The sequence below is a fragment of the Phasianus colchicus genome, chromosome 6 (genome assembly GCF_987193195.1).
Source record: "Phasianus colchicus chromosome 6, bPhaCol1.hap1.1, whole genome shotgun sequence".
Classification (NCBI taxonomy): Eukaryota; Metazoa; Chordata; class Aves; order Galliformes; family Phasianidae; genus Phasianus; species Phasianus colchicus.
In genome coordinates this window covers 19,141,231-19,167,348 of record NC_143441.1, presented here as the reverse complement: position 1 = coordinate 19,167,348, position 26,118 = coordinate 19,141,231, and the positions used below count along the sequence as shown (strand labels likewise).

General features: G+C 36.8%; 1 protein-coding gene across 5 annotated transcripts in view; it reads right to left on the bottom strand.

Annotated features, from left to right (window-relative positions):
- The window catches only part of TBC1D5 (TBC1 domain family member 5), a 299,398-nt gene that overhangs the window by 20,162 nt on the left and 253,118 nt on the right, over positions 1–26,118 (bottom strand). For 4 of the 5 annotated variants that reach the window (XM_090142592.1, XM_090142594.1, XM_031590201.2 and 1 more), the window contains 3 exons: positions 26,046–26,108; positions 20,392–20,552; positions 5,077–5,176 (listed from right to left, as the gene is read on the bottom strand). In XM_090142592.1, the coding sequence (XP_089998718.1) occupies positions 5,077–5,176; positions 20,392–20,552; positions 26,046–26,108 (324 nt within the window). The remainder of the gene's footprint in view (positions 1–5,076; positions 5,177–20,391; positions 20,553–26,045; positions 26,109–26,118) is intronic. The other variant, XM_090142593.1, reaches the window with a different exon arrangement.

The window sequence follows — 26,118 nt, the reverse complement described above, 5'->3', positions numbered from 1 at the left end:
AGTAGTGCCAGAAAGAAGATGAAACTCATAAAAGCAGGCAGACATGTTCATTCTGCATAAACATGGTTATATCTTTGTTGGGTACCTTTGCACATATTTCTATGGTGTTGTGCAGAATCATGTGAGCTTACCTGCAAAGCTGGCGTGAGTATACAGGGCTTACTAGCAGAGGGTCTATGCTGTGAGAAAGTAGCTAAATTGCACCTGGACCCCAGCTCACTGTGGAAGCAACCTGCCTGTATTTATACAGTCCTGCCCATAAGCAAAAGCAAGAGTGGAATGATCTTAGTTTCTATACTGTCACAATCTGACAAATTATCTATCAGAAAGGAATAGTTTCTATGTAAAGATTTACATAGCTGAAAATTTCCTGTCGAGAAAAGAACTTGCTGTACTTGCACTTTCACATACTTGGAGGTCTGAAGCTGCATCTCTGCTGGAAACAAATATTAGGTACTTCAGTTTTAAGAACAGTGATGACGGATTGGTTCCTGTCCCTTATAAACAGATTACATTTTAAAATTCATCACTTTTCTCTCTGGAGCAAAACTGTCCAACTCATAAACATCTTTCACAACCTCTCATGTTATTATGGGCCATTGAAGGGTTTATACTTCTCCAGAATTTCTATTGACTTTTTGCTAACAGTCTGTGCTTTAATCCTGGGTGGGTAGTGACAAAAACCAAACCCTAAGGATACCGGAAAAGCAGACGGCACTATTGTTAACTGCTGTCATTTGAACTGCCACTTAACAATATTGTGTGGTCTCAGGCCTGAGATGTAATGAAGCTCGGCTGCCTGAGAACCTCGGGACTGACTTCACCAACACCTCAAACTCAACTCCATGTCAAATGCGAAGAGAGGAGCCCACCAGTGGTTACTGTGGGGCGTTGGGAGTGATATACTGGGATGCAAATTTCTTACAGAAATAATTCATGATCTGCTCTAAGACATCAGACAGAGGTCACATTGAACAGGAGAAATATGACATCTGATGGCACCTGCTATCTCAATCCCCTTCTTTTGACACAGTTAAAGAAAAAGAGGAAGCAATTAAAATTATTCAAGAAGTAAGTAATATTATGTTAGGTTATAATACTGCAATATTTAACCAGTATATTACAGCTTTCTGAATCATTGAGCCCTGAGGAGTTTATGAGCACTAACAGAAAAGTACCTCAGAAAAAAAAATGCTGAAGAAAATTACTGTATTACTGAAGGCACAGGGGATATTACTCCCCCAAAAAGGCCAGTGTGTGTAAAAAAGAAACATCAGAAAAAATATATCTGTCATAATGCTGAAGCAGTAATAGCTATGGCAAATATATTCTTTCACTGTCAGCTGAGTACTATTCTGCATTTATATTACAAACAAAGCCGCAGGACAGGCTTACAAGATTGGATGCATTTTCATTTCATTAATGGAAAAATGGAACATACAGAATTCTTTCTTTTGAAAGCTATGACAAGCTGGTGGAAAAGGGTGGTAACAGAAGCAAAATCTGCCTTCCTGTCTGACAGTTCTACATACACAAATCTCAACAATTATCCTTGGAGGCATTAAAAGGCATTTCACCCCAGCAACGCTTCAGCGGTAAAGGGAAAGGGGGTGAAAATTAAAGCTCTTTCTGCTGCACAGCTCTAAGAAGGACACAAAAATCACACAATGACTTTCCTCTGTTTTCATGATCAAAAGCCTATTTCTAATTTCTACACATAGCAATCAGTAGTAATATTTCAGAATCATCATTCATTACCATGGTAACATCCCTTGATATTACAGGCAGTTAATTATGTCGTTGCTGTCTGGTTCACCATGTGTGTTATTTACAGAAGTAGATAAACATTTAATAAAAGCATCTTCGAATACATGAACAAAATAAAAACTGCTTTTCTATCCCTTGTGGTCATTCCTCATGTTCTATGCAAAAAAGATAAAAAAAAAAAAAAAAAAAAAGCGCTAATAATAGTTATTCACTGAAACCTATAGAAAAGTAAAAGGCAAAGTTCTTGGTAAAAAGAAATCTGGTGACTTTATGTGGCAAAGAGTTCTGACTGAGATTTTAATTGAACAAAACATATAAAGTTATAGTATATAATATAAAATGGGAATATAATTATATTTGATGCAAATAGATTGTAAAGTACTAGAAAAACAGAACAGATGACTTCCTGGTTATCTCAATCATTTCTGAGCTATAATGTGACATCTCTGTCACATCACAAAGTAACTGTCCTGATGGTCATCAGGATCCCTCCTGTAAGAGAAAGAACATCCTACAATTGTTTGATACTCTCTGTTCATAGTGCCAACTGAGTAGTTCCGTGCTGCACATTTCCATAAGCTAGAATTAACACTGTGTTGTTAAAAAGCAAGCTGCAAATATAATGCAGGAAAAAAGCTAACGATTGAGTTTGCACAAACTATTTAGATTTAAAAGGCAGACCTTAGACAGAACTTAGAAGGAATTTATTTTGGGTGACTCCTCAAGTTCTGCATATCCATGTGTTTTAATTAATAATTTACCCAACTATTAAATGCATGACAGCAGAGTCTGCATTTCAAGTGCTAGCAGGAAACAGAGCACATTGCAAAATAACCTGACTTATTCAGCTAAAGAGCCAAAGGACAGCAAGTGAATTTCAACATAATCAAATCCAAGGAACATACATGTAAACATTTCCTGATTACATCTAGAGGATAAAATCCTGTGTTTAAAAAGCTGTGAGTCACAAAATTTTAAAGATCATAGTGGATTATCACCTGAACCCATGATTTTATCAAAGTGTACTAATGTAATGCTGCACTACACATTTTAAAAAAGAGGAATTACCACATGGAAGTAAAGAAACGACCTTCCCTTTGTTAAATTACCACTTTGCTGTGCAGCTGCTAATACAGCATATCCTGACTTGATTAACCCACCAGAAAAAGCATATGAAAGCCCTAAAAAATTCAAAGGAAGACAATAAAAATGTTCTGCTGCAAAAAGTAACCTATTTAAGAGAATCAAAAAGTGTCCCAGCTAGCAAAGACTCTGTTGAGAGATTTTGATCACTATGTGTATATAATTCATTGTTATCTGGTCTTGGGTCTCTGAAATAATTTTCACAGGTAAGAGACACCTGAGGCAGTACTAGACTAGTTACAATAGCAGACCTTGCTAACCTTTCCTCCAACCTAGAAATGACCAGGTATTTTCTGAGTTTTATTTTGCTGTCATTTCTTGAAGCAATGAGTAATGGATGGACTCTGGAAACAATCCTTGAGGGTTACACCCAGGAGCTATTGAGAGTTTTCTTGATCAGCTTGCTGATGTCAGGATCGCCTGACAGATTTTTGCCCAGGTCATACTGGCAAGAATCTTGGTGGTTTTATTCCTGGCTTCCCATGGATCATCTGCTAGCTAACCTGGAGACACCTAAGCTCTTCAGTTTGCAACAAAAGCAGGAACTGGTAAGGTTGATGGCATCTCAGACTCTCTTGTGTTCTATTTATTGTAATTAACTGTTAATTGCTAAAGGATTTAAGTGCACTTGTCTAACCCGCTGCCCAGATGCCCTTGCAGAAGGAATACACTACAGCAGAATAAAGCGGTTGTGCTCAGAGGTTTACACTTGGGTTTTGAAGGCTGTGATTCCAAACTTTCAAATAACACAGTATTTATAGCTTTTCCTAGGATTGTAACAGTGGCTACTAAAATTATATGGACACACATAAAAGAAAATGAAAATGCAAGTACAACTCGGCTTTCACATCTTTTTGACCTCGTAAATTTAGGTAATGTATATTTAGTTCTACCCACTGAAACACTCAACTTGAAATTACTTGCTTCAACTGTGATGTTGCAGGACATAAACAAGCTTTGAAAACACTGCACTTGTGCTCTGATTTCTTAATAACGCTGTTTTTTGCACATAACTAAATATAGTAACCTTTGGATTTTGGTTCAACACAGTTTAAAAATACTGCTTTTATCAAAGTCTAGCTAAGTATATTTAATACCTGAATCGACTGAAGGCTTTTTGTTTATTTTTTTTTCTGATTAGTCTTGGCAATATATAAATCAAATTATAGAATGCAGTATTTGTTGATTTTCTTCCCAAGGTAGCTTCCATTTTAACATATTTCTTCTGGTCTAAGCAAAACACTACAAAGTAGCTAGCCTACGGTAACACATTTTTACAAAATGAAATTGACCAGTGTACACTGTGCAGATGCTATATTTAATGAAAGTATATGGATTTTATACAACTATCACTACATGTACCAAGTATGATTCTGGGACTGTTGAACTGCAGACAAGCTTACAGAATGAGATGTGAGTTCTAGCACACCTCTAACAAAAACAAAATCTTTAGAACAAAGACCATCTGTGCTAAAGCAACTAATTTTTTCTTAGCATTGTCAGCGGCTAATACACTCTCACGTTTAATGGTGTGACAGTATGATACCGAATCACAGAACCTCAGGGCTTGGAAAGGACCTCAAGAGACCATCAAGCCCAACCCCATTGCTAAAGCAGGTTCCCTACAATAGGTCATACAGGTAGGCATCCAGGTGAGTCTTGAATATCTCCACAGAAGGAGACTCCACAGCCTCTCTGGGCAACCTATTCCAGTGCTCCATCACCCTTACCATACAGAAGTTCTTTAGCATGTTTGTATGGAACCTCTTATGTTCAAATTTTACACCATTACTCCTTGTCCCAACTCTACACACCACCGAGATAAGCCTGGCCTTATCCACTTGCCACACATCTTTCTTTCCATATTTATAAACATTCATCAGATCCCCTCTCAGTCTTCTTTTCCCCAGGCTGAACAGACCCAGGTTACTCAGCCTTTCCTCATATGGGAGATGATCCGGACCCTTTATTATCTTTGTGGCCCTCCAAGGGACTCCTTCTAGGAGATCTCTGTCTTTTGTGAACAACTGCATACATTAATTCAATTTTTTGTGTGACATCTAAAATAATAAGCAGTGTACTACATAAATATTAATTTTGTTCTAATCCAAACATCAGAAGAGCCTTTGCAAAGATGATCAGGTTAATACAGGGTATGGCACTTACCAAGATGTGTGTTCATCATCTTTGCACAATATTTGCACATGGCTTCCAAGTCGTTCAGCTGCCCTTGTAGGAATGAAATTTGGGCCTCCAATTCCTCCTCCTACAATAAGCATTAAAAAAACCAACATCTTTATATGACATACAGTAAAATTGGTTATACAACTCTTGAAATGTTTTGATGTCTTCTAATTTTTCCTACTTTTTTGCTTTTGAGAAAATTTTGGAAACGAGGAGAATCACTTCATTAAAGTATTTATTAAAAGACTTGTAAATTCTTTTATAATTTCATGGATATAGGGCTTGGTCTTAATGCTTCAGTTTTTTTTAATATTAATTTTTTTAATCTGAAGACTCCAACAAACCTCTGCCTACATTTCCACATGTTATCCAGGAAAGGTTAAGAATTCGCATTTATTTTCCAGATTACCTACTTGTTTTTGCTTGTAAACAGCACAGCAGTAATGGCTGAAAAACTCATCAAAGAGAAAAATTCATACTTTCGTTAGTAATTTTTACAGCAATTCCTTTAAAAGCTCAGAAAAATTACTTTTCTATTTCAAGACATATTTAATGAAACCTAATGTTATACCTCAATGATGCACTACCATCATATAATTTGGGATATTTATTTGTGTCACATATGCTCTATATGTATGAAAAAACTTGCCAAGGCAACTGGAATTCCACAAATTTTTAATTTTCCACATTAATTTTCACGTAGTGGTTAAGTGAAAACTAATTTCAACTCACTGTAATACAGTGAGTCTACATTATCAAGTTATTTAATAAAAATGCACCAAATACAATTTAAAATACCATTAAAAAGCATTTTAAGGCCCAGTGTTAAGCCATATGATCCATATCCGCAATAGAAACTACATCAACCAAGAATTTCTCTTTGAGCTCTGAATTTTGAACTTTGTTTGCTATTTACAAATGCATCCAGTTTCAATGTGAAGATGATTCTCGGAGAAAGCTCAGCACTTCTTTAGAAAAATACCTTTAAAGTTTAGACATACTCAGTCATACTCAGTATTAAGCAGTTTTCTGTTTGTTTATTTAAGAGCACAATTAAATTGAAGAAGATGAAGGCAAAGTAACTTGTGAGCATCCTGTTTTCTTAGAGTTTTACAGTTTTATCATACTCTTTTTGATGGAGATTGCTGAATGTAAGTTTGTGAATTATATTTCAAATGAAACAAATGCAAAACTGTTCAGCAAGAATAAAGAAAATGAAACAATCTTATTTTACACATACAAGTGATCTTAATCTCCACCACAAACCGTGAGGAAAGCAAAGGAAACATAACAGTACACAGCATATATCCAAAAGCAACTGATAAATAAAGAGAAATTTAACAGTAGCATTTTGCAAGATCCAGCAATATCATTTTCTGGCTATGTACCTTTTCATCACACCTACAATCTACAGATAGGAAATAATTTTTCACTACTATTTTCTTACGTTACTAAGCCCTCACATTATTTTACTCATCCCTCATGCTTTTGAGAACTTAAGCCTCAAAGGGATTGAGTTTATGTTGGCAATTTATTGTTTCTGAAAGGTTAACCTCATTCAAAGCCTGTAGTTCTGTCACAACCTACACATGCATATCTGCATTGCTTCTCGATTAGTCTCCAAGAGGACCACGTATGTATAGCTAGTGACTGCAAGAAATAATCTACCATCAGTTTTAGATTGCCAGTGCACTTCAGATCTAGCTATAAGATGGGGAGAGGTAGCAGTATTCGAGATCTTATTATAAAATAACATTTGCAACTTTAGAAAAAATAGTAGTAATTGAAGCACAGATTATCTTGTACAATGGAATATGAAAATTTAACATCTGGTAATTTATATTTCCACGTTTCCCACACTATTTCTTCTTATTCACGGATCACAACAGCAGTAAATTGATTTTTAAATACTTTTGGACACTTCTACCCACTTGAGCAGATTACAGAACTAACCTTTTCAATGGCACAAAAGTTCTTCGTCATCTGGCATGTGAGACTGGTGCTGAGTACATTGCTCCTTCAGCTCAGCTGGCATCTAGCATGGGCAGCAGATGCATTCAGCGTACCCAGTGCTCACAAAGGAGGGTAATGTGGCCAGGAACTCACAGACAGTGCAAGAGGTTTCCTGCCAAGTATGAAATCTTGCAAAAGGCTGAGTGAACGAATGCACTTGGAGCTTATTGTTTATCTGGCACCCTCAGAAAAGGCACCAAGGAGCACTGCCAGCAGGATGAGCAAATAAGCAAGACAGTTAACTTTGCATTTGATACACAAGAGACCCAGATGTACTGCGTAAGAAGACAACGCCCAAATGGTGATGATGTGCTATGAGACAGTGCCCTTCTGGGAGAGTCACCTGCAGCACTGTGGCAGGTGATTGTCCCCTGAGGGTGACGATTCAAGTGGGAGCTTTGCTCTGCTAGAGTTACTACAGCAGCAGGTGAGGAGTGGCCAGTGTGTTCTGATAACTAACAGGAGATTGTCAGGATCTTTCAAAGCATAAAAGTTTATCCCCTGGACAGGGAAGTTGCAACTGAGACTTGACAGAGTGGGAAGAAGACATGCACTCCTAAGGATAGAAACTTGTACCTTGTGGCTCCTGGTAGCAGGAAGACTGCTGTATGGTGCAAGGCCCATGTTTCAGAAAGACTACTTGGGATCACCTAGTGTTCTGATTGCTTTCTGCTTTTTCATGCAGACACCAATTACATGGTGATATGAAATCATTTTACCTCAAAAGTAACTGTAGGGCTCTTGAGCAAGGGTGAATGGGACAGGAATCCTTGTACTGTTTCTCTTTAACCCTATGGCAGAAAGGAAAAAGCCTGGATAGCAGTATTTACAGCGAAGGTATGCTGAAGGCCCAGTTGGCTGAGCAAGGAATTTCTTAATGAACTAAAATGATAAAAGCATATACTGATATACTGAAATGGAAATAGTGGAAACGGAGAACATGTATGTGGAAACAATGACAGGAAACAAAGGACAAGCACATAAACATTGTTTGGGCGCAGCAACAACACTTGGAAGGACAAAGCCCAGCTGGAGCTAAAATTAACGCGGGACATGAAAGGGTAACAAGAAGGAATTTAGGAAGTCTGAGAGCAACAAAAGGAGTTTTGAAGAAAATATAGGCCTATTGCTTATTAGGGGAGATAACAAAATTACGGACAATATGGAAAAGTTTGCAGCAATACCATTTCTGCTTATAGCATTTTACAAAACATCTACTCCCAGATCTTTGCATGTACAGCTTGGGAAGGTCAGTGAGCACCTTAAGAAGTCAAATGTGTTCAAATACCTAAGATTATGTGAGTTACACTCATGGGTGCTGAGAGAGCTGATGGGGTGGCTGTAACACCCATGGCTGATTCATGAAAAATCACTGCTATTATAGAATAATCTTGATGACTGGAGAAAGGTTAATTTTACATTCATATTAAAGAAAATACAAAGGAGCATCTAAGAAAATGCATAATAGTTGGCCTCACCTTAGTCCTTGGAAAAATCGTAGAGTATGTCCTCTTGGAAACAATTTCCAACATGTAAAAGGACAAGACAATAATCAAGAAAGGTTGACAAGGATTTACTATGAGCAAATTGTGCTTGGCCCATCTGATTGCCTGGTATGATGAAATGACTGGCCATGCAGATGAATGGAGAGAAGTAGATACAATATCATAACACATCTCCAAAAGCTTTATCATTTGCAAGGTGAGGAGGTATGGGCTGAACCAAAAGATTATACGTGAGCTGAAAACCAGACACTCAAGCTCAAATAGTTGAGTACATGGCATGACATCCAGCTGAAGGTTGGAAATGAACACAGTAACCCAGGGGCTGTTACAGAGATACTGATGAATATCTTCATTGGCAGCTCGTGTGAGGAAACAGAATGTGAACTCAGTAGGTTTTCAGATAACGGGAGGAGGATTCAGACTGGGAGGTGTGGTTGCCACTAGTCAGAACTTCAATTCAGAAAGACCATGAGACATTGGAGGCCTAAGCAAAATACATGCTTTTGAGGTTTCTGTTCAAGAAACTTTAACAGGTGCCAAATTCTGCACCTGGGAAAAAAACAAGCAAACAAACAATGCATCTATCAAGACAGGAAAAGAACTAGTTGTGCTTCAGGCCTGCTGAAAAGAATATGGAGGCTGCAGTATCTGCTGGGCTCAATGAGAACTAACAAAGTGTTCACATCACAACTTGTGCAAACACTGCTCTGGGCTACGTTAGGAGGAATGTGGGCAGCAGACACAGGAAAGTCAATATTCTTCTTTATTCAGTGCTCTCCAGGCCTCACTGAGAGCATCAGTTCAAGAAGGATGCTGAGAAACTGGAATAGGTCCAATATGAGCTACTGTGACTGTTATGGGTCTAGAGGATAGTCTTGGGCTTGTTTATTTTGGCAAACAGGCGACTAGAATGGATACTGGGAGCTGCAACAATGTGGAATTACAAAGAAGATGTACACAAATTCTCAGCAGTGGCAGATGATATGGAAGGCCAAAAATTGCGTCCTATGAGGTTCAAAATGGTCATTAGGAAAATATTCTCCATTAGGAGAGCAGTGCAGAACTGGAAGAGTTCCTATTCAAAGCCACTGACTTGATCCAATGTCAGTGATTGTACTTTTCCAAGTAGCAGTTTGAGCAAAAGTCACTTTCAATCAACATTTCTAAAACCAATCTACTTACAGTATCTTTCAAAAATTGTTCTGCAAATTATGAATGTTTTACAGCTTTGTAAAACAAAGAAGCAAAACCAAAAAGCACTCCAGAGAAAGTACACCTTTTTTTCAATACTCTAAAGTCAAATTCTTTGGCAATAATAAATGAAACAACTGATTTATAGCTGCTACTGTGCAGATGCTGTCAATTCGTGTCTAGAAGAATTTGCTGCTCCTTTCTGTAAGTGCCAACTTCTGTGTTACACTGTGCGGAGCTTGTGAGTTCCCTAGATACCATTTTTATTTTGTGTACAAAGAGACATTGAGAATTTGATCCCTCTTACACATGAGCAAAGACCCATACATTCTTTGAACTGATCAAATAGAAGTTAAAAGGAAAACATGGTCCACCCTTCCTTAAGAAACTGACCTTCCATCTGATCTGACAGATGCAGTACCAGAAACATGAATAGTGATTTAAACCCACTCAGTCACAGCTCTCAAAGGTTAATTAGTTGACCACAAAATTAAAAAGAATCTAAATAACTATTGGAACAAAAAAATCATTGCCAAATTATTGAGAACAATGTCCTATAAAGCATGTAAGTATTACGAGCTATATAATAAGGAAGAAAACTAAATCCTACAGCAAATAAAAAAAAACGGATCACTGCATCAGATGTGTAAATGAAATGATGTTATTTTACAGTAAAACATCTTAACAATATTTTCTGAAAATGTAGTCCTGGAATTTCAAAAACTTTACCACACCTTCAACATTACTGATGATTTAGAGCCTTACAGATGATCAGTTATTAATTTAACAGAAAAATGAAAAGGAACTATGCTATTTGTAATGCCTCACTGATTTATATTCCACAAACCATCTATGTTAGGGTACTATAGGAAAGCATTTACATCTCTAATCAAAGAAAGAATTTATTTGAATAACTCCATATCCACATCTCCAACTATTTTTCTTATGGTAAGACTGAATCTGAAAAAAAAAAAAAAAAAAAAAAAGAACTGATTTACATGTTTCTCATACTTGTCTTTCTCCTTCTCTGTACCCAGAACCGTGCCTACATTGTTACATCTCCTTTTTACTTTTTTACTATTTCCCCCCAAACTGATTTCTCTATGATGAATCATTTGCCATTTCCATCCTATTTTTAAAAAAATCTATACCGTTCTAGTGCCTCCATTTTTTCCAAAGCTCATTCTTTCCTTTTTATTGCCTTTCCTTTCATCTATCTTCTCACCTTTATGAAGACAGCTCAGGAAATAAAATTTTTATACCCTTCCTTTTTCCTGAGCTATGTGGACTCAAATGAGATCTTCAACCACACTCATTTTTTCAACAAATTTTACTATTTCAGAAAAACAGGTATGACTAACTAACTGACAACGGTCATCACCTTCAAGAACAGATTACAGCAAGTTTTACAGTTGTGACAGAGTAATACTATTCTTTTACAGTTCATCACTTTACAAGCTGCAATGAGGTTTGCAAAAATGATTAAGGTCACTGGAATTTATCTTCCTACACAAGCCAAGGTCTGAAGAAAAATTGTTTTGGCAGAAGCCATTCTTTTTCATCCTTGCTTTTATCAGTTTAAGCAAGCTTTCTACCAAATAGATGACATGTAGCTTAACATGGAAATAGAAAACTGGGAATATCAGTGCATGAATTCAGGTCTGTAATGCCTTTTCCTCATGCTAACGGTAAGTTTTCAGTCTTACTATTCAGGAATCAAAAGAAAAATTAGTTTTGTCTGTCTTATTCATGTAGAAACCCAAGAAAAAGCGTACCGTCTGTTATCAATGGCTTACAATTACACTCCTGAACATTTAGGCAAAATTCCATTCAGGTGAGAACTCAGCGGCTCATGAAGTTGATCAGCCTAGCAGCACAACCAAGTGGTAAGTGCGATGGAATATAAACTGTCTTTAAGACTATTTCAAGATATCTAAGGTGCTCAAGCAAGACTGTTGCAATCAAAAACGGAATGCAAAAAGTGACCGAGTTGTGTTGGAACAGAAGTCTAATTTTACTGGTTTGGTGGTGCTCAGTGACGGGTAGGGTGAATTGCAGTGAAAAAAGTATGTAAGAATATAATCATGTAGCAGTACTGCCCAGAATACTCTCCCAGAGTACCCTTCCAGACTGTAAATATTTGCAAAGGAAAGGTAGTTTTTATTTTTATTTTTATTTTTATTTTTTTAAGTTTGTAGCCTTTAGATTTTTCTTATATTAATTTGCTCCAATCATATTTTCCACTCTCTCAGTATTCATAGTAAAAGCACTAAAGAGTAATCCCCTTAGCACTTGGCAAATTGACAGGGCAAATTAGAAAATAATTCTGATGAAGTATTGAAACATTTAGAGGAACTGCAAAAATGACATTGATTCAGGGAAATTCTAAAGCCAGGGACTTGTTCAGAGTCTTACCAGTACTTAAGTGCTCATTCATAAAACATACACAAGGTATACCCTTAGGATATTGGTAGAATTTTGCATGTCAAATAAAATTCAGATGCATGGCATAAATTGCTTTCTCATTTAATTTGATTCAAATTTCCCTCGAGAAAACGAGTAGTGGTTACTGTTTCCATTTTGTGAAAATTTACTTCATTTTATTTTTTCAATCTAACAACTAAATATAATTAAATACAAGATTTAACTTACTAATCTTGAACCCCTGATAGCTGGATGTTGGTTGACACCCACAGAATTTATGATCTATGCCAGCCACAGAACACTTTACAGCATATGCTGACACTTAAACCTGAAATCACCATTTCTGAACAATGAAATACTTAAAATATATATATATATATTAATTTATGTATTATTTAAATGTATCACATCCAGACCGTCATCAAGAACAAGAACTCATCTTGCTTGGTGCCATACAAACATAAATAAAAAACCCTTATTCTGAAGGACTTTACAGTGTAAGCCAAGAGAGAACAGATGGCTACAGAAACACATACGGAGAGGACATGAAAACAATACGGTGATATTAGTTAGTCTTATAGACATGGCTTCAGTATGTTACCAACCAAACTGTTGCCAATGGAAAGCAGGAAGTTTTTGGAGTGCTCTGAAGATTCATAAGGCATTTGCTTTGCTGATGTTTAGAGAAAGCTTCTTCTGCATGTAAGGGGCTATGAAATGATTAGATGTGAGCACAGTTGCATTTACTTCACGACATTCCCCTAGGACGAACTGGTGATGGAAAGAAAACTTTTTTTCAAGCAAACACAGGACTTGAGGTTCTTTTAACTGCTGGCACTACCCTGTGGGACTGCAGTGAGACAGTTTAAGAACAAAATCCACGAAATGCTAGAAGATCTACGGAATGCAACAAATCATGCACAACTGACTGTGGAAGGATAGGTACCGAGAAAATCTGTAGTGCTTTGCTTGGTAAGTGAATACTTAGGACAACATAAAGAGCTGTAAGAAAATAGAAATTATCCCTTAGAATATAAATACTGATAAAAGGTTTCTGTCAGAGCTGCTGTTGAAACTGTTGACTTAATCATATTGCAGTATTTCAGTATAAATAATAAAATTGAGATATTTATTTAGTTAGTACTTGGAAATACCTATAAATAGACACGCACATGAATGAGTTCCTCTGTTATTGGTTGGCATTACATCTGACTGATGCTAAGACCACACAGACGACTAGGGCAAATGTAAGAAAAATGTGAGCAGAGGGAAAAAAAACCCAAAAACATTTTCTGAATTTAGAGCTCTCTGAAACAATGCTGTAACTATTCTTGAATGGATATGGAATGATGAATACACTATTATTCTACTGTGAATAAAATTCATGTTCCATGTTTCAGTATTAGGTTACTGAAGTATTTGGTTAATTAAAGGGCCAGTTAAGAAGGATATACATATGGAAGTATGCTTCTTAATTTTGCTGTCTCAGTAAGTATGTAAATATACACAGTTTAACATACATAAAGTCCTTTATGAAGGACTCTTACAGTACACTTCTTGTTCAACTTATCTTCAGTTAAACTTGTTTTAGGCGTCAGTTGCAGAAGAGTTCTGCTGAACTCCTCTTTATCTAGACTAGATGCATTTGGCCTTTGGTATGACTTCTACCATGAGTCACAATACAGGCCAGATTAGGATATTATTATTAGGAACTCTGACTTTAAGGAGGGTAAAACTTAAGTACAGTGATCATGCAGTGACAATAAATAGATACAAATGAAAACATTTATACAATCTTGTTAAAAGAAGTACAAATTCTGTACTTTGTATATGGAAAGATTTAACCAAAGAGACAAAATAAGAATCCAACAACTCTAAGTGCACACCTATAATCCATTGCACAGTGAGAAAAAATAAATTCCCCAAACACAGAAACCATTTCCAGTCAAAACAAACAAACAAACAAACAAAAAACCCCAAGAAAAGCCTGATATAGAGAGATGGCAATGCTTTTGTTGAGAATTCAGTATAGGTCTATGTACTCTGTATTGAGATCTTCACAGAAATGGACAGTAATTTTGTGGTGTTACCTTTAGAGAGTGAGATGGAGGGAAGAGACTTCCATTTAAAAGGAAAAAGGGCAGCTCAAACCACAAGATAAATTCCCAGATACATTTCTCTTTGCTACCGAGATGCTAAAACATGATTAATGGGAGGAAAGAGCACGCACAGAGCCAGTTCCTGTACCTGCTGAGCTGCTGATAACATGATTGCAAAGGAGTACATTATCACGCTTCTTGGCTCCTAAGTCACTTTGATCCTCCTATAAACATTGCTTGTAGTCTCAATCATTCCAGATTTCGACATTTTTCAAATTTTCCTTCACTGTTACAAAGGGTACTCCAATAATTAAAAAGCTCTTACTACCATCTTTCGAATTGCATAATTCCAATTTGCTTCCATGCAGAAGTCACTGGAAACTCTAATACGGCTGCATATATCTGAATTGCTTGTACCAGGAAAAGACAAATTATAACACAAAAAGCATTGCTGAGCCACTTGGATTTTTATTCATCGTATTTTTTTTTCTAAACAATTAACTTCCTGCTTTTATCACAGTACAGTTTATTTTCCCTGAAATGAATCACTCCAGAAAAGATAAGGAGCATTAGAATTCAAAGCTGCCACTTATGCATACAGCTGTCTTTTTACAAAATTATACGAAACATGCAAGTATTTCTAATAAAAACTTTAAAGGCAGCTTATTTTTCCTCGCATTGTTTTCAGCTCTTTTGAGTCACAGCATGTTGTGAGTGCCTGAGGAAGGAAACAGAGAAAAACATCACACTTCCTAAGCATCTCAGAGGTTTTTCTATGAACTATGCTCACGTGACACCTGGCAACACCACTAGCATTCACTATTCTTTTCATCTGCCTCTAAAATTAGACAGACTGAAGTACTAAATGAATTACAGTTTTCAGGTGTCTGATTACCCTGTCACACCAAAATAACAAAAGCAAGTGCCCTAAAGCGTTAATTGCAGTTAAATTTTAAGGCACTGAAGTTCATTAAACTTAAAGCCCTGAGAAACAATCATCATGTCTTTAACTTTAGGCTTGATATACACTGATCAAGCAATTAGCTGTTGAACACAGGCACTAATTTATTCTGGCCACACATTATGATGTGTAACTGAAAAAGATCCTTTACTCACAGCATTTATATTTCCAAACAAACATTCAGCATGATTAAGTATGGACTGACACAAATATTTTGCTTGAAGCCTTTTAAAGAGATTTAAAAAATGTCAGGGAGAAGATACACAGAAATCCAGGGTCTTCATGATATGTCATTATGCACAAAAAGCATGCTTTTCTACAAAGGAACTTTTGTATGCATTAATTTTTATGTGCAGTTGTCTAGTGTTAGTTTGATTATTGTAGAATAGAATCATAGAATCCTTAGAGTTGGAAAGGACTTCTGAAGCCACCTAGTCCAACTCCCCTGCAATGAACAGGGACATGCACAGCTAGATCAGGTTGCCCAGGGCCTTATCCAGCCTCACCCTGAAAAGTCTCAGGAATGGGCATCAGTTACAACACTGAGTAATCTGTCCCAGAGCCTCACCACACTCACTGTAAAAGACTTTTTCCTTATATCCAACCTCTTTTCCTTATATCTACTCTCTTTAATCCCTTTTATTTTCTTATGCTATCTCTACTTGAGCAGAACTGTCAAGCTTATATGCTTAAATCAGGCTCCAAAATCAGCAAAGCACATGCCTACTTAATTAAAAATTATGCCATAAGTTAATTTTCTAATCTGCAGGGGTATTCTTAACTAACTCCAAATCAGTCAAACTGGCAAAGTAAATCACAGACAGTAACAGTTGCTTCTACCTGCTTGTAAGGACAATAGCGTATGCTGTCAAATTTGACTTAATTAAAAAGTCTGTGCAATTGAACCAGCATGATGCAGATATTTTTACTCAGGAATATTTCTTTGCTAAGAAATGAGGATTCTGATTGACCAAGTTTACAAATTATTTTAATAAAGAAAATAATCTTCTCCAGATTTTCCTTTGAAATATTTTTTTTTAAGGAATATTTTAATCAACACATTTTCCAAATGGATCATTTGTTTTTTGTTAAATTGAAACACTTTACATATAAATTTACTTACTAAAACATATTTATCTAGATCAAAACCTTCTTTTCAGTCACAAATACATTTTTCCTGCTTTTGTTCTGTGAAAGTTTTTAAAAAGTTTACATTGTTTGATCCAAAGATCCCTCTCTGGCACATCTCTGTAGCTGAAAGCCATTTACAGAATTTTCTGCCAGAATGTGAGACTAGACAACCATATTTGCTAAATCAAGTTCTAATCAGCTGTGCTCTTTTGCTGAAAAGAGACTCTCCTTCATGTTTGCTGGATAAGAAAATGTAACATAATTGGCGAAATAAATGGACCACAAATGCACCCAGTTTCTTCTGCTGAAGAGGAGGCGGCAGTAAGCAGGCTATGAGAGGAAATTTTCTAGGACTTTATTCCAGCAAGACCAACTCAGTCTGAAGATAATAGGAGCTAGTCTGCGTTATATATTAGTATATTCCTTTTTTTGTTTATGGCAAAATGGTTTCAGAAACTGCGATGTGTCAGAAAGCAGTAAGTTGTCTTAAAAGGTGAGAGGCATTTCACAGCTGAGCACAAAACAGACTACTGAACACTTTCAGTGGGTCTCACATTAGCACTCACCTTAATGCCACTCAATAATAATGTGAATCTCATCAGGCTTCCATAGGCTGCCAAAATGTGATCTGGTATGGTGCATTCACAATACCTTTCAGTACCTTCCCATACTTAGGGGAGCATATAAACAGGAGGAGGAACGATTGTTTACATGGGTTTATAGTGATAGGACGAGGGGGAATGGTTTTAAACTGACACAGGAGAGGTTTAGGTTAGATATTAGGAGGAAGTTTTTCACACAGAGGGTGGTGACACACTGGAACACGTTGCCCAAGGAGGTTGTGGATGCCCCATCCCTGGAGGCATTTGAAGCCAGGCTGGATGTGGCCCTGGATAGCCTGGTTTAGTGGTTGGTGACCCCGCACATAGCAGGGAGGTTGAAACTAGATATCTTTGGGGTCTTTTTCAACCCAAGCCTTTCTATGATTCTATGGTTCAGGCCTGAGGCTATAGATTCACATCTTTAAATAAAATGGAGGACACCTATTTCTGTCAACGGTAGTAAAAAAGTCATTCCATTGATCTTTGTATTTGAAAAGAAAAAAAAACACCAAAACCAAAAGCAAAACAAAAGACCAGATGTAAGACAAATGCTAGTATCTTAAATAGGAGTCTCTTATGAGAAATGGAATCATCTCATTCCTGGAGGCAATTAACCCTGTATCAATTTTGATCGTAACTATTCCAAAGAAAGTCTTGCTTGCTGGACAGACTTTAGGAAAGAAAGAATGTAAATAAGTCATATTCCAGTTCATGCTGTTTTAGAATCAAAGACTGGTTAAAGTTGGCAGGGACCTCAGAGTCCATCTGTCCAACCCCTGCTCCAAGCAGCGACACGCGGAGCAGGCTGCCCAGGCCCATCTCCAGGAATGTTTTGAGTATCTCCAAGGAGGATACTCCAATCTCTGGGCAGTCTATGTCAGTGCTCAGACACCCACACAGTAAAGTCCTTCCTGGTGTTCAGATGGCCCTTGCACTGTGCACTACTGCACAGAGACTGACTCAGTCTTCTTTGTATCCCCTCTTCAGGTATACTAAGAAGACATCCCCTGAGTCTTCTCTTTAGGCTGAACAGTTTCAGCTCTCTCAGCCTTTCCTCTTAGGAGGGATGCTCCACTCTCTTCATCATCTTTGTGGTCCTTTGCTGCTCTCCCTCCCATGTGTCCTGTCTCTCTTGTATGGGGAAGCCCAGATCTGGACCTGTGATACAAGTCACACTTCAGGAGTGGCTTGTGATGATGACATTCCTATTTATTCTGACAATGCCACAGCATATGTCCTTTGGCCTATGAAAATCACCTACTAAAATTCCATATTGAATGACATATTTTTATTTATGTATTCTATTCTCACTTTTTCCTTGAGAAGGATACTAATTAAAAGTACAAAATGAAGGAGAATTGGATTCTCCTTCATCCATAGAATGTCTACGTTTAAAATAATCTTTTTATAAAGTGATCGACGCATGGCATGTTCCAACAATGATAATTTTCCTGGTGCTTAATAACATAATCTCTGTGATTATTAGACATAAATGTAAAAAAGTTAAATTTTTATAAATAAAACAAAGATGTGAGCCCATTGTGCTTTCAATTTTTTTCTTTTTTTTTTCTTTTTTTTTTCTTTTTTGGGCCTCCAGAGAACAGCTGTAAAGGAAACAACCGCACCAATGGACAATTATGAGGCAGATATTTTGGGACCTCAGGATGAACTTCTGGGAGTTTTCCTTAAATGGAACACTGGATAACATGAAACTTACAGGAAAATAAAAACCAAACATAATCTTGAGGAATCAAAAACAGATTTAAACAAACCTTTCCTCTAAGAGTTATGGCAAATTTCTTATCTCTATATTAAAAGTCAGTAAGAAATTGAACACAAGGAAATTGATTTTGCCAGCCTAAAACCTTTTCTAACTGTCTAATCATATAATATAACAGTGTAAGTTACTGCAGTTCAAAGAATGTTTTGGAAAAGTAATGCTCATTGTACATTATTATGACTAGCAATCTATTGAAAAATATAATGACTAGAAATCTCTTGCAATCAATAATTTTGTTAAAAATTCATGAAAAGAGATTAATAAAATTTCACAAATAAGAGAAACTATTTACCTGAAAATTGAAAATTATCACAGAAATTTTTTCTATGTATTCTATTAGAAAACTCTTGGTGCAAAAAAAAGTTCTGGCTGGGATAAAAGTTGTAAGCAAAATTTGGATTTAGATCTTGTTAAACTGTGTAAAATAGAATTTGAATATTTGTATTTTTATTTTTCTTTAACTCATGAGGATAAGCAGAAAGATATTGTTCGTTTAGCTTTAAACTCAGTTTGGTATGTCTTAAATGGATGCAAAGCAAACATGAAGCTTCTTATGAACTAACCACAAATTGCAGCTTTTCTTTAGGTATCACTGAAGTATGTGGAACAAATGTTTTAGTGAACAAAAGCTGAAAAATGTTGTGAAAAACTAGGCCTTTCATCAAAACGTTTCAAATATCAAACAAAAAATATGACGTGACTAATAAAAATTCTGCTATTTGGCGATGAAAGTGCTGAGATGTTCAGATTAGATTTCTGTGCTACATTTAGATCCATTTCTAAGATTTCTGAATATCCAAAGAATGCTCTAACATAGAAATATTGCTACTACAATTTCTTTTTAATTCAAATCAATGGTAAGTTATATGAACATACACTGGCAAAAATCGAACAGAGAACTGGCTTCATCTCACAAAAAACACAACTTCTTTTTCACCCATGTAGCTGGATTTTAATCAGCAGAAAGTCAGTGGGGAACTGGTATGCAAAATAAACAAGAATCCTCTGGCTCCAAGACATATAAGGTTTACTAAACTAGTGCTCCTATAATATCACTTATTAGATGAGTATTTATTTGGAACACACCTATGAAAAATTTGTACCCTTCTTCTTAGTTGAAAACATTCTGTCCTGTGGCCAAATGAAAGATCAGGGCTGTGCAAGAAATAAAACTGTGACTACAGATGCTACAGACACTGGGAAATCTCTGATGTATTAAAGAATTTCAGGGACAACAGATGGACATGTTTGGATCTGCTGAGCATTCGTGCTCTTCACTGAATTGTTTATTAACTTCAGGGCTACACCAAAAGTCTAACAAAGCAAAGCAAAGCAAAGAGGAGTTCTTCCTTCCTTTTTAGAGGCTTTGGACTGTTTCACAGTTTCATTTCCAGTAGGATCATGGGATGGAATCCATAATGGAGGTGTTACTCAACAGAAACAGTTTAAATAGCTTATTTCTGCTTTCGCTATTAATATGAGCCAAGGGAAACATTTTCAAGTATGAGTGCTTAATGAACGAGAGAAACGATGGCTGTAACATGTAATGCTGTGTGACATTAAAATAGCTTAAAAATGTTAAGGAACTCACAGACTCTTTTCTGCTCATAGTCTTGCTTTGGGAACGAGAACGGGAGATGGTGCTAAAAAATGAATCCTTTTTTGATGCAGACAAAGGTGGAGATCCTGTAAATTCCCGTCCCCCAGGCAAGCTCTCTATGCTTGGAGATGAGCTGATTTTTGAACTTTGACCTATAAAAGAAGCGTAAAGTAAGATGAGAATTAATCAGTGCGCTGTTTCTTTTCCCTGTAAATACACATCAAGGAAATGTTGAAGTGTGTCGGCATGCACTGAAATTGAAGAACTATTCTGACATACTCAGAACTTGATTTTTGTATGAGAGAAAACCACAGATCTTAATGTACATATAGGTATATACACATACACACACTACATAGTACATACACGGGTTGCTGAAAGTAATGCCTCCTATTTATATCCATGGAAATGACAACACATACAAAGAGCACATTAACACTATGCGATAGAGCAAATTTTCAGTTACAATGCACTATTTTTCAGCATATTCTCCACCGTTAGCACTGCATTTTTGCCAGAGATGAACAAAAGCCTGTGTTGTACTTGTAAAAATATGCACCAGTGTAAGTGACCCACTGTTGCTGTTGCCACTGCTGAAATGCACCACCACCTCATTGTGCTCACATCCACTGTTTGGTGTCCAGAAATGCTCAGCAAGCGTCAATGAATGTCAGTGGGTACAAATTTTTCCGCATGGAGGAATTTAGTGACGTACTTTTGTTCCATATGCATTTCCACGTCAGATGTCGCTCTGTCAGACTGCCCCTCTAATGCCATCTGTTGCATGGCAACAACATATATCACATTAGCGGAAAGATTCATTCTTTCCACACCACGATTCGCCTCTGATGTTGTGGGCCATCATAATAAAATAGAAGGTATTATTTTTGAGCATCCCTTGTATATATGCTCTATATCTATCTATCTATATTTAAATATATGTATCTCTATAAATAAATAAATGAATGAATATATATGTATATAAATACTCTCCCAATACATATTTGACATATATACACAGACTGAGGAGATTCCATATGATGCATAGCAACCAAAAGTATACATCATAATAAAAAAAGTCTCACCTCATCAACACTGCAGAGGAAAACCTTTTTGTTTCAACAAACACATTATAAAACTTGACAAAGAAAACTGAAAACAAGAACACTGGATTACAAGAATGGGTTTAACATTCAGTAACTACACGACAATTTCTAGACTTGCAACAGAAAATCATAAGTTGTGTTTGAGAAAGAATATAAATTCTCTGCCTCGAATTTTAAGGTCATTTTCACCTGATAGATTTTGATGAAGATCGCTTTCTAAAGAATCTATTCTTATCCACTGTCACAGTGAGGACACTTGGGTACACCCCTGTGCTATTTCACCATGATAAGATAAGACCATTCCTTCCAGTTGAAGCCTGCAAAGAGTTTTCAAATTTATGTGTTTTTCATGCTTCCTTTTATAGCCCCAAGAACAATCCCCCAAATGAAATCATTCAGATGTTAGAGGTGCAAATTGATCTCCTCTACAAGACCACAATCAAATTCTGAAGAGTTCCATCCTTCCTTACTGATCTGCTTCCACTCAAACCAGCTTTATTCTCAGAGATGCCAAGTATTAATGCAGAGACCCCTCCAATATATTCAGTGTATATTTTGGTACACTTTTTGTCATTGTAGGTACATGATCAATTCTGAAAATGCAACACTAATTCCCTTTCTGGAATGAGTAAGTCGCCCCTTCATTATGTACTATGTTCTTCTCCCATGATACAGGTTTCTGTAGAAATAAAAGAACACTAAAAACAAATGAAAGAAAAGGCTGTAGAAAACACACAAATTGAGATTTAGAAACAAAAGGAGATCAGGTATGTTGAGTTCAGATGTTTTAAGATAAGGGTAACAACTAGGAGGAACACTCATACATTTTAACATTATTCAGTTATTTAAGCTTTAGAACAGTGGCTGCCCTCAAAGTGGTGTGCATGCCAGCAGTGCCAGGGCCACCTGCAGGGTGGAGTGTGAGCCAAGCTCTCTGCAGCATTTGCCCTACATGACACATATTGCACAGCCACAGCCACATGAAACCAGCAATTCACATTTTCTAAAGGGAATAAATACAGATCTATTTAAAATGTCATCCTAGCAAGGAGACTAACAGATTGAACTTGCAAAGAAGAAAATATCCTATGTGACAAAACAGACCAGAAAGGACAAAAAAGAAGAAGGTACCTGAGTTTAATATTCTTCAAGCTTTCTTGAAGAAAATGGCATATAAACTGTTTCCTATTTTTTTCCCTCATTCTTGATTGCCTTATTTTGCTCTTCTCTCCCCATGACTCTCCTACATTTTATATTCTGCTTCTCCTGAGGACACTGCTCTGATTGCCCCTTCCTCTTCTTCAGACCTTTTTACTTTGCCTTTTCTACTTCTGTGACTTCAGAGAATCAAAGAATCATTTGAGTTGGAAGGGATCTTTAAAGGTCATCTAGTCCAATTCCCCTGCTCTGAACAGGGTTGCTCAGAACCCCATCCAGCCTGATCTCGAATTCCTCCTGGGACGGGACTTCTGCCACCTCTCTGGGCAACCTGTTCCAGCGCCTCACCACCCTCACTGCTAAGAACTTCTTCCTCATATCCAATCTAAATCTCCCCTCTTTTTGTTTGAAACCATATTCCTTGTTCTAGCACAGCAGACTCTGCTAAAGAGTCTATCCCCCTCTTTCTTATAGCCTCCCTTTAGATACTGTAGGACTTCCTTTTTCCAACTTTTTCCATTCTTTACTCTTCTTTCAATTGCATTTTCCTGCTGCTTCTCAGACCTTCTCTAGTCATGTATCATGTACCAGAAACCCTAGAAAATGTATAAAGAGCAATGAAAAAATATTTTATTATGTATAAATTAGACTAAATGGGCTCTTTCCTATCTTGTTAATAAGAAGATAGCTTTCACATAAAATTAAGATTAAAAATGAAAAAATTAAAGAGAGCAATATAAGTATTTAATATACATCTCCATTTCTTGGCCTGTGCTTAACCCACTTCATCTGCAATAAGCAGATGATGCAGTAAAATTTCACCAAAGATATCATCAAGAGACGGATGCTTTAAATGCATTTGAGGAACTCACTCACATGATACAATGCAACTTGGTAAAGTGATGGAAAAAATGGTTTGTAAGAAATTTTTTTATATTCAGTCTTCCAGTTCTAAGTGAAAAAGGTCCAAATTTTAAAGACAGAGAACTATTCTTGTGGTAAATACCGTTTATTAAAAAGATTCATTTCTAGAATGGATCACAGTTTAGAGAAATGGAGTATGCACCTACCTGCATAACCAAACAAGAGAAAAAATATATATGGTTAAGATTTTGTGGAGGGAAAAACTGTTGCACGAGGGAATTTGTTCACGTAACACCAAGAGTTTTTGTAGACTATAAAATATAAAAAAGATAAAAATAAATGTAACACTAAATGCAGTGAAGCAAAGGTAATCAGGAAATGTAATTTTTTATGCTGACTCCAACCATGTGAACTACACTGTGTGTAGTGTGATCATTCAGGGGATGCAATTACAGAATCACAGAATTGCCAGGGTTGGAAGGGACCTCAAGGATCATGAATTTCACAAGAGAAAGAATAGCATGTATGAAGAATTAGAGTGTGTCGCCAGTCATAAGGCAGAGTTCTTGCACTGTAATGGGCTTTTCTAAAATTCAGAGGAGTAATCAAGATAAAGAAATAAGAAGAAAGCTGAAAGACAATCCATACCAATTGCAACTAGTTTCCTTAGTCCAAAAGAAAACTGCCTATGATTCTCCCAACACTGAATCTTAGTGGAGCTACAGTAAGGACAGCTGGCTTAAGTCACCACAACCCTTCTGAAGATGCATTATGCATGCACCAATTCTTAAGGTACCAGCAGCCTTTGTGTAAGTTTGAAAGTACAATATAACTTCAACCTGTGCCACCACCTCACCATTATTTGAGAGAGTTTTGGAGTATTCTTCAGTAAAAAAAAGCAAAAACAGAACAGAACACTTACCCTCAATATACAACCAAATATATAATGTGATATGAGAAACTTCATTTAGTAACCAATTAAACACATCTCATTCTTCTCTAGCAGCTCAGTCAGCAAACTGAGATCATCACTTCATCATACCTCTCATTTTCTTATGCTTATTCTAATGACAATAGATAAATGCATTATGCCTCCTTAAAAGATTAGAGAGAAGAGTTCTTAAACTGATTTCTGACTACATAAACATACACCAGAAGGTCATAAAGCCAAAATGAATCAGGTTGAAAAAACCACAAGAATGAAAATCAAAGAAATGCTTGAGATATACAGAATCAAAAGCTAAGGACCCTTGATAGCAGTGGTCAGAACACATTATTGTGTAAGACGTCTTAAAATATATATATGTATGCAAAAGTCCATAAATACTTCACTGTAATGATGCACAGAGCCTCTTGCACTAAAAATTCACACCCTTTTAGGGGCAAAAAGGAGCACTGCAACCTCCACATGCTGTCTTCAAATCACCTCTCTACTTGCCTGTTGCTGAAGATTACTGTGGCTGACACTAGGGTCATAAACACACTGATTCACAACCATTTGTAAAATACACAGATGTAGTAGTGTTGTATTGTCAGCAGGGCAGAGGGTGTGGAGAAGTGCAGTATCTTGAAAAGGAGAGATAAAGTTTAAATATAATGAGATCTATTGTAAGTATCTGTAATAAAGTGGAAAGGAGATGACAAAAGGAGTGGGGAAGACTTACAATGAAAGAAAAGCGAGCTTACTAAGTTTGAGGTTAATTAGAAGGGAGATAACCATGAACTTTGCAGGCCTCTGCCTCCATAGGTATAGGAAAATATAAGAAGAATCAAAGAAGATGTGCACGAATGACATGCAAAACCAATGGCTCACTCTATTAGGAAAGAGGAAAAGAATCACTTTCATAGTTATAAGGAGGATGAAGGACAAAGTAACCAAGAAGAACAGAATAAGGCAAAATCTATAATTCAAAACTATTCAGAACTCTCATCTATTACTCTGCATTTGCCACAGTCAGGATGTAGAATATGAAAATTTGCAAAAATAATGAGTTCTATAAAACTTCTTAACTTCAGATAAATTAATTTTATTTTTTTAATTTTCTCTTTTCTTTTCTTCTTTTTTTTTTTAACAGTAAAATGGGAACAAAGGCTTCCAGCATTTCTAACACTTATTCAAAGCACCTCATCACACACATGTGTAGGGCTATTATTTCTCAGTGAGCCTAGTAAGCTTCTCTTTGGTTAATGGCATTAATATCAGTGTTTGGCTCAAATTACCGCCTCAAACACAACAATGGAGAAGTGACACAGCTAAAAGAAAAACTGATAGCCACATTGCCCCCCATGACCAAGTGTGGGATGGACCACAAGATACAAAGCAAGTGCAGATTTGTATGGGGAACGTGAGCCACACATAGCACTGAGACGGATGAAGCAGAGCTGCTGTTTTAATTTCTACACAACAGTGCCGCTCGGTGGATGGACAATGGCAGTGAAGGCGGAAGGAGACGCCACGGATGGAGCATCCCAGGGATCCTACAGGATTCAGCCTGGGATGCTGCTGCAGGTCCGTACCTGGGAGCGCAGTGGGGTTCTGCGCGGGGCCGGGAAGTGCAGCATCGCCAGCAGGGGCATCGCCTGGCAAGCA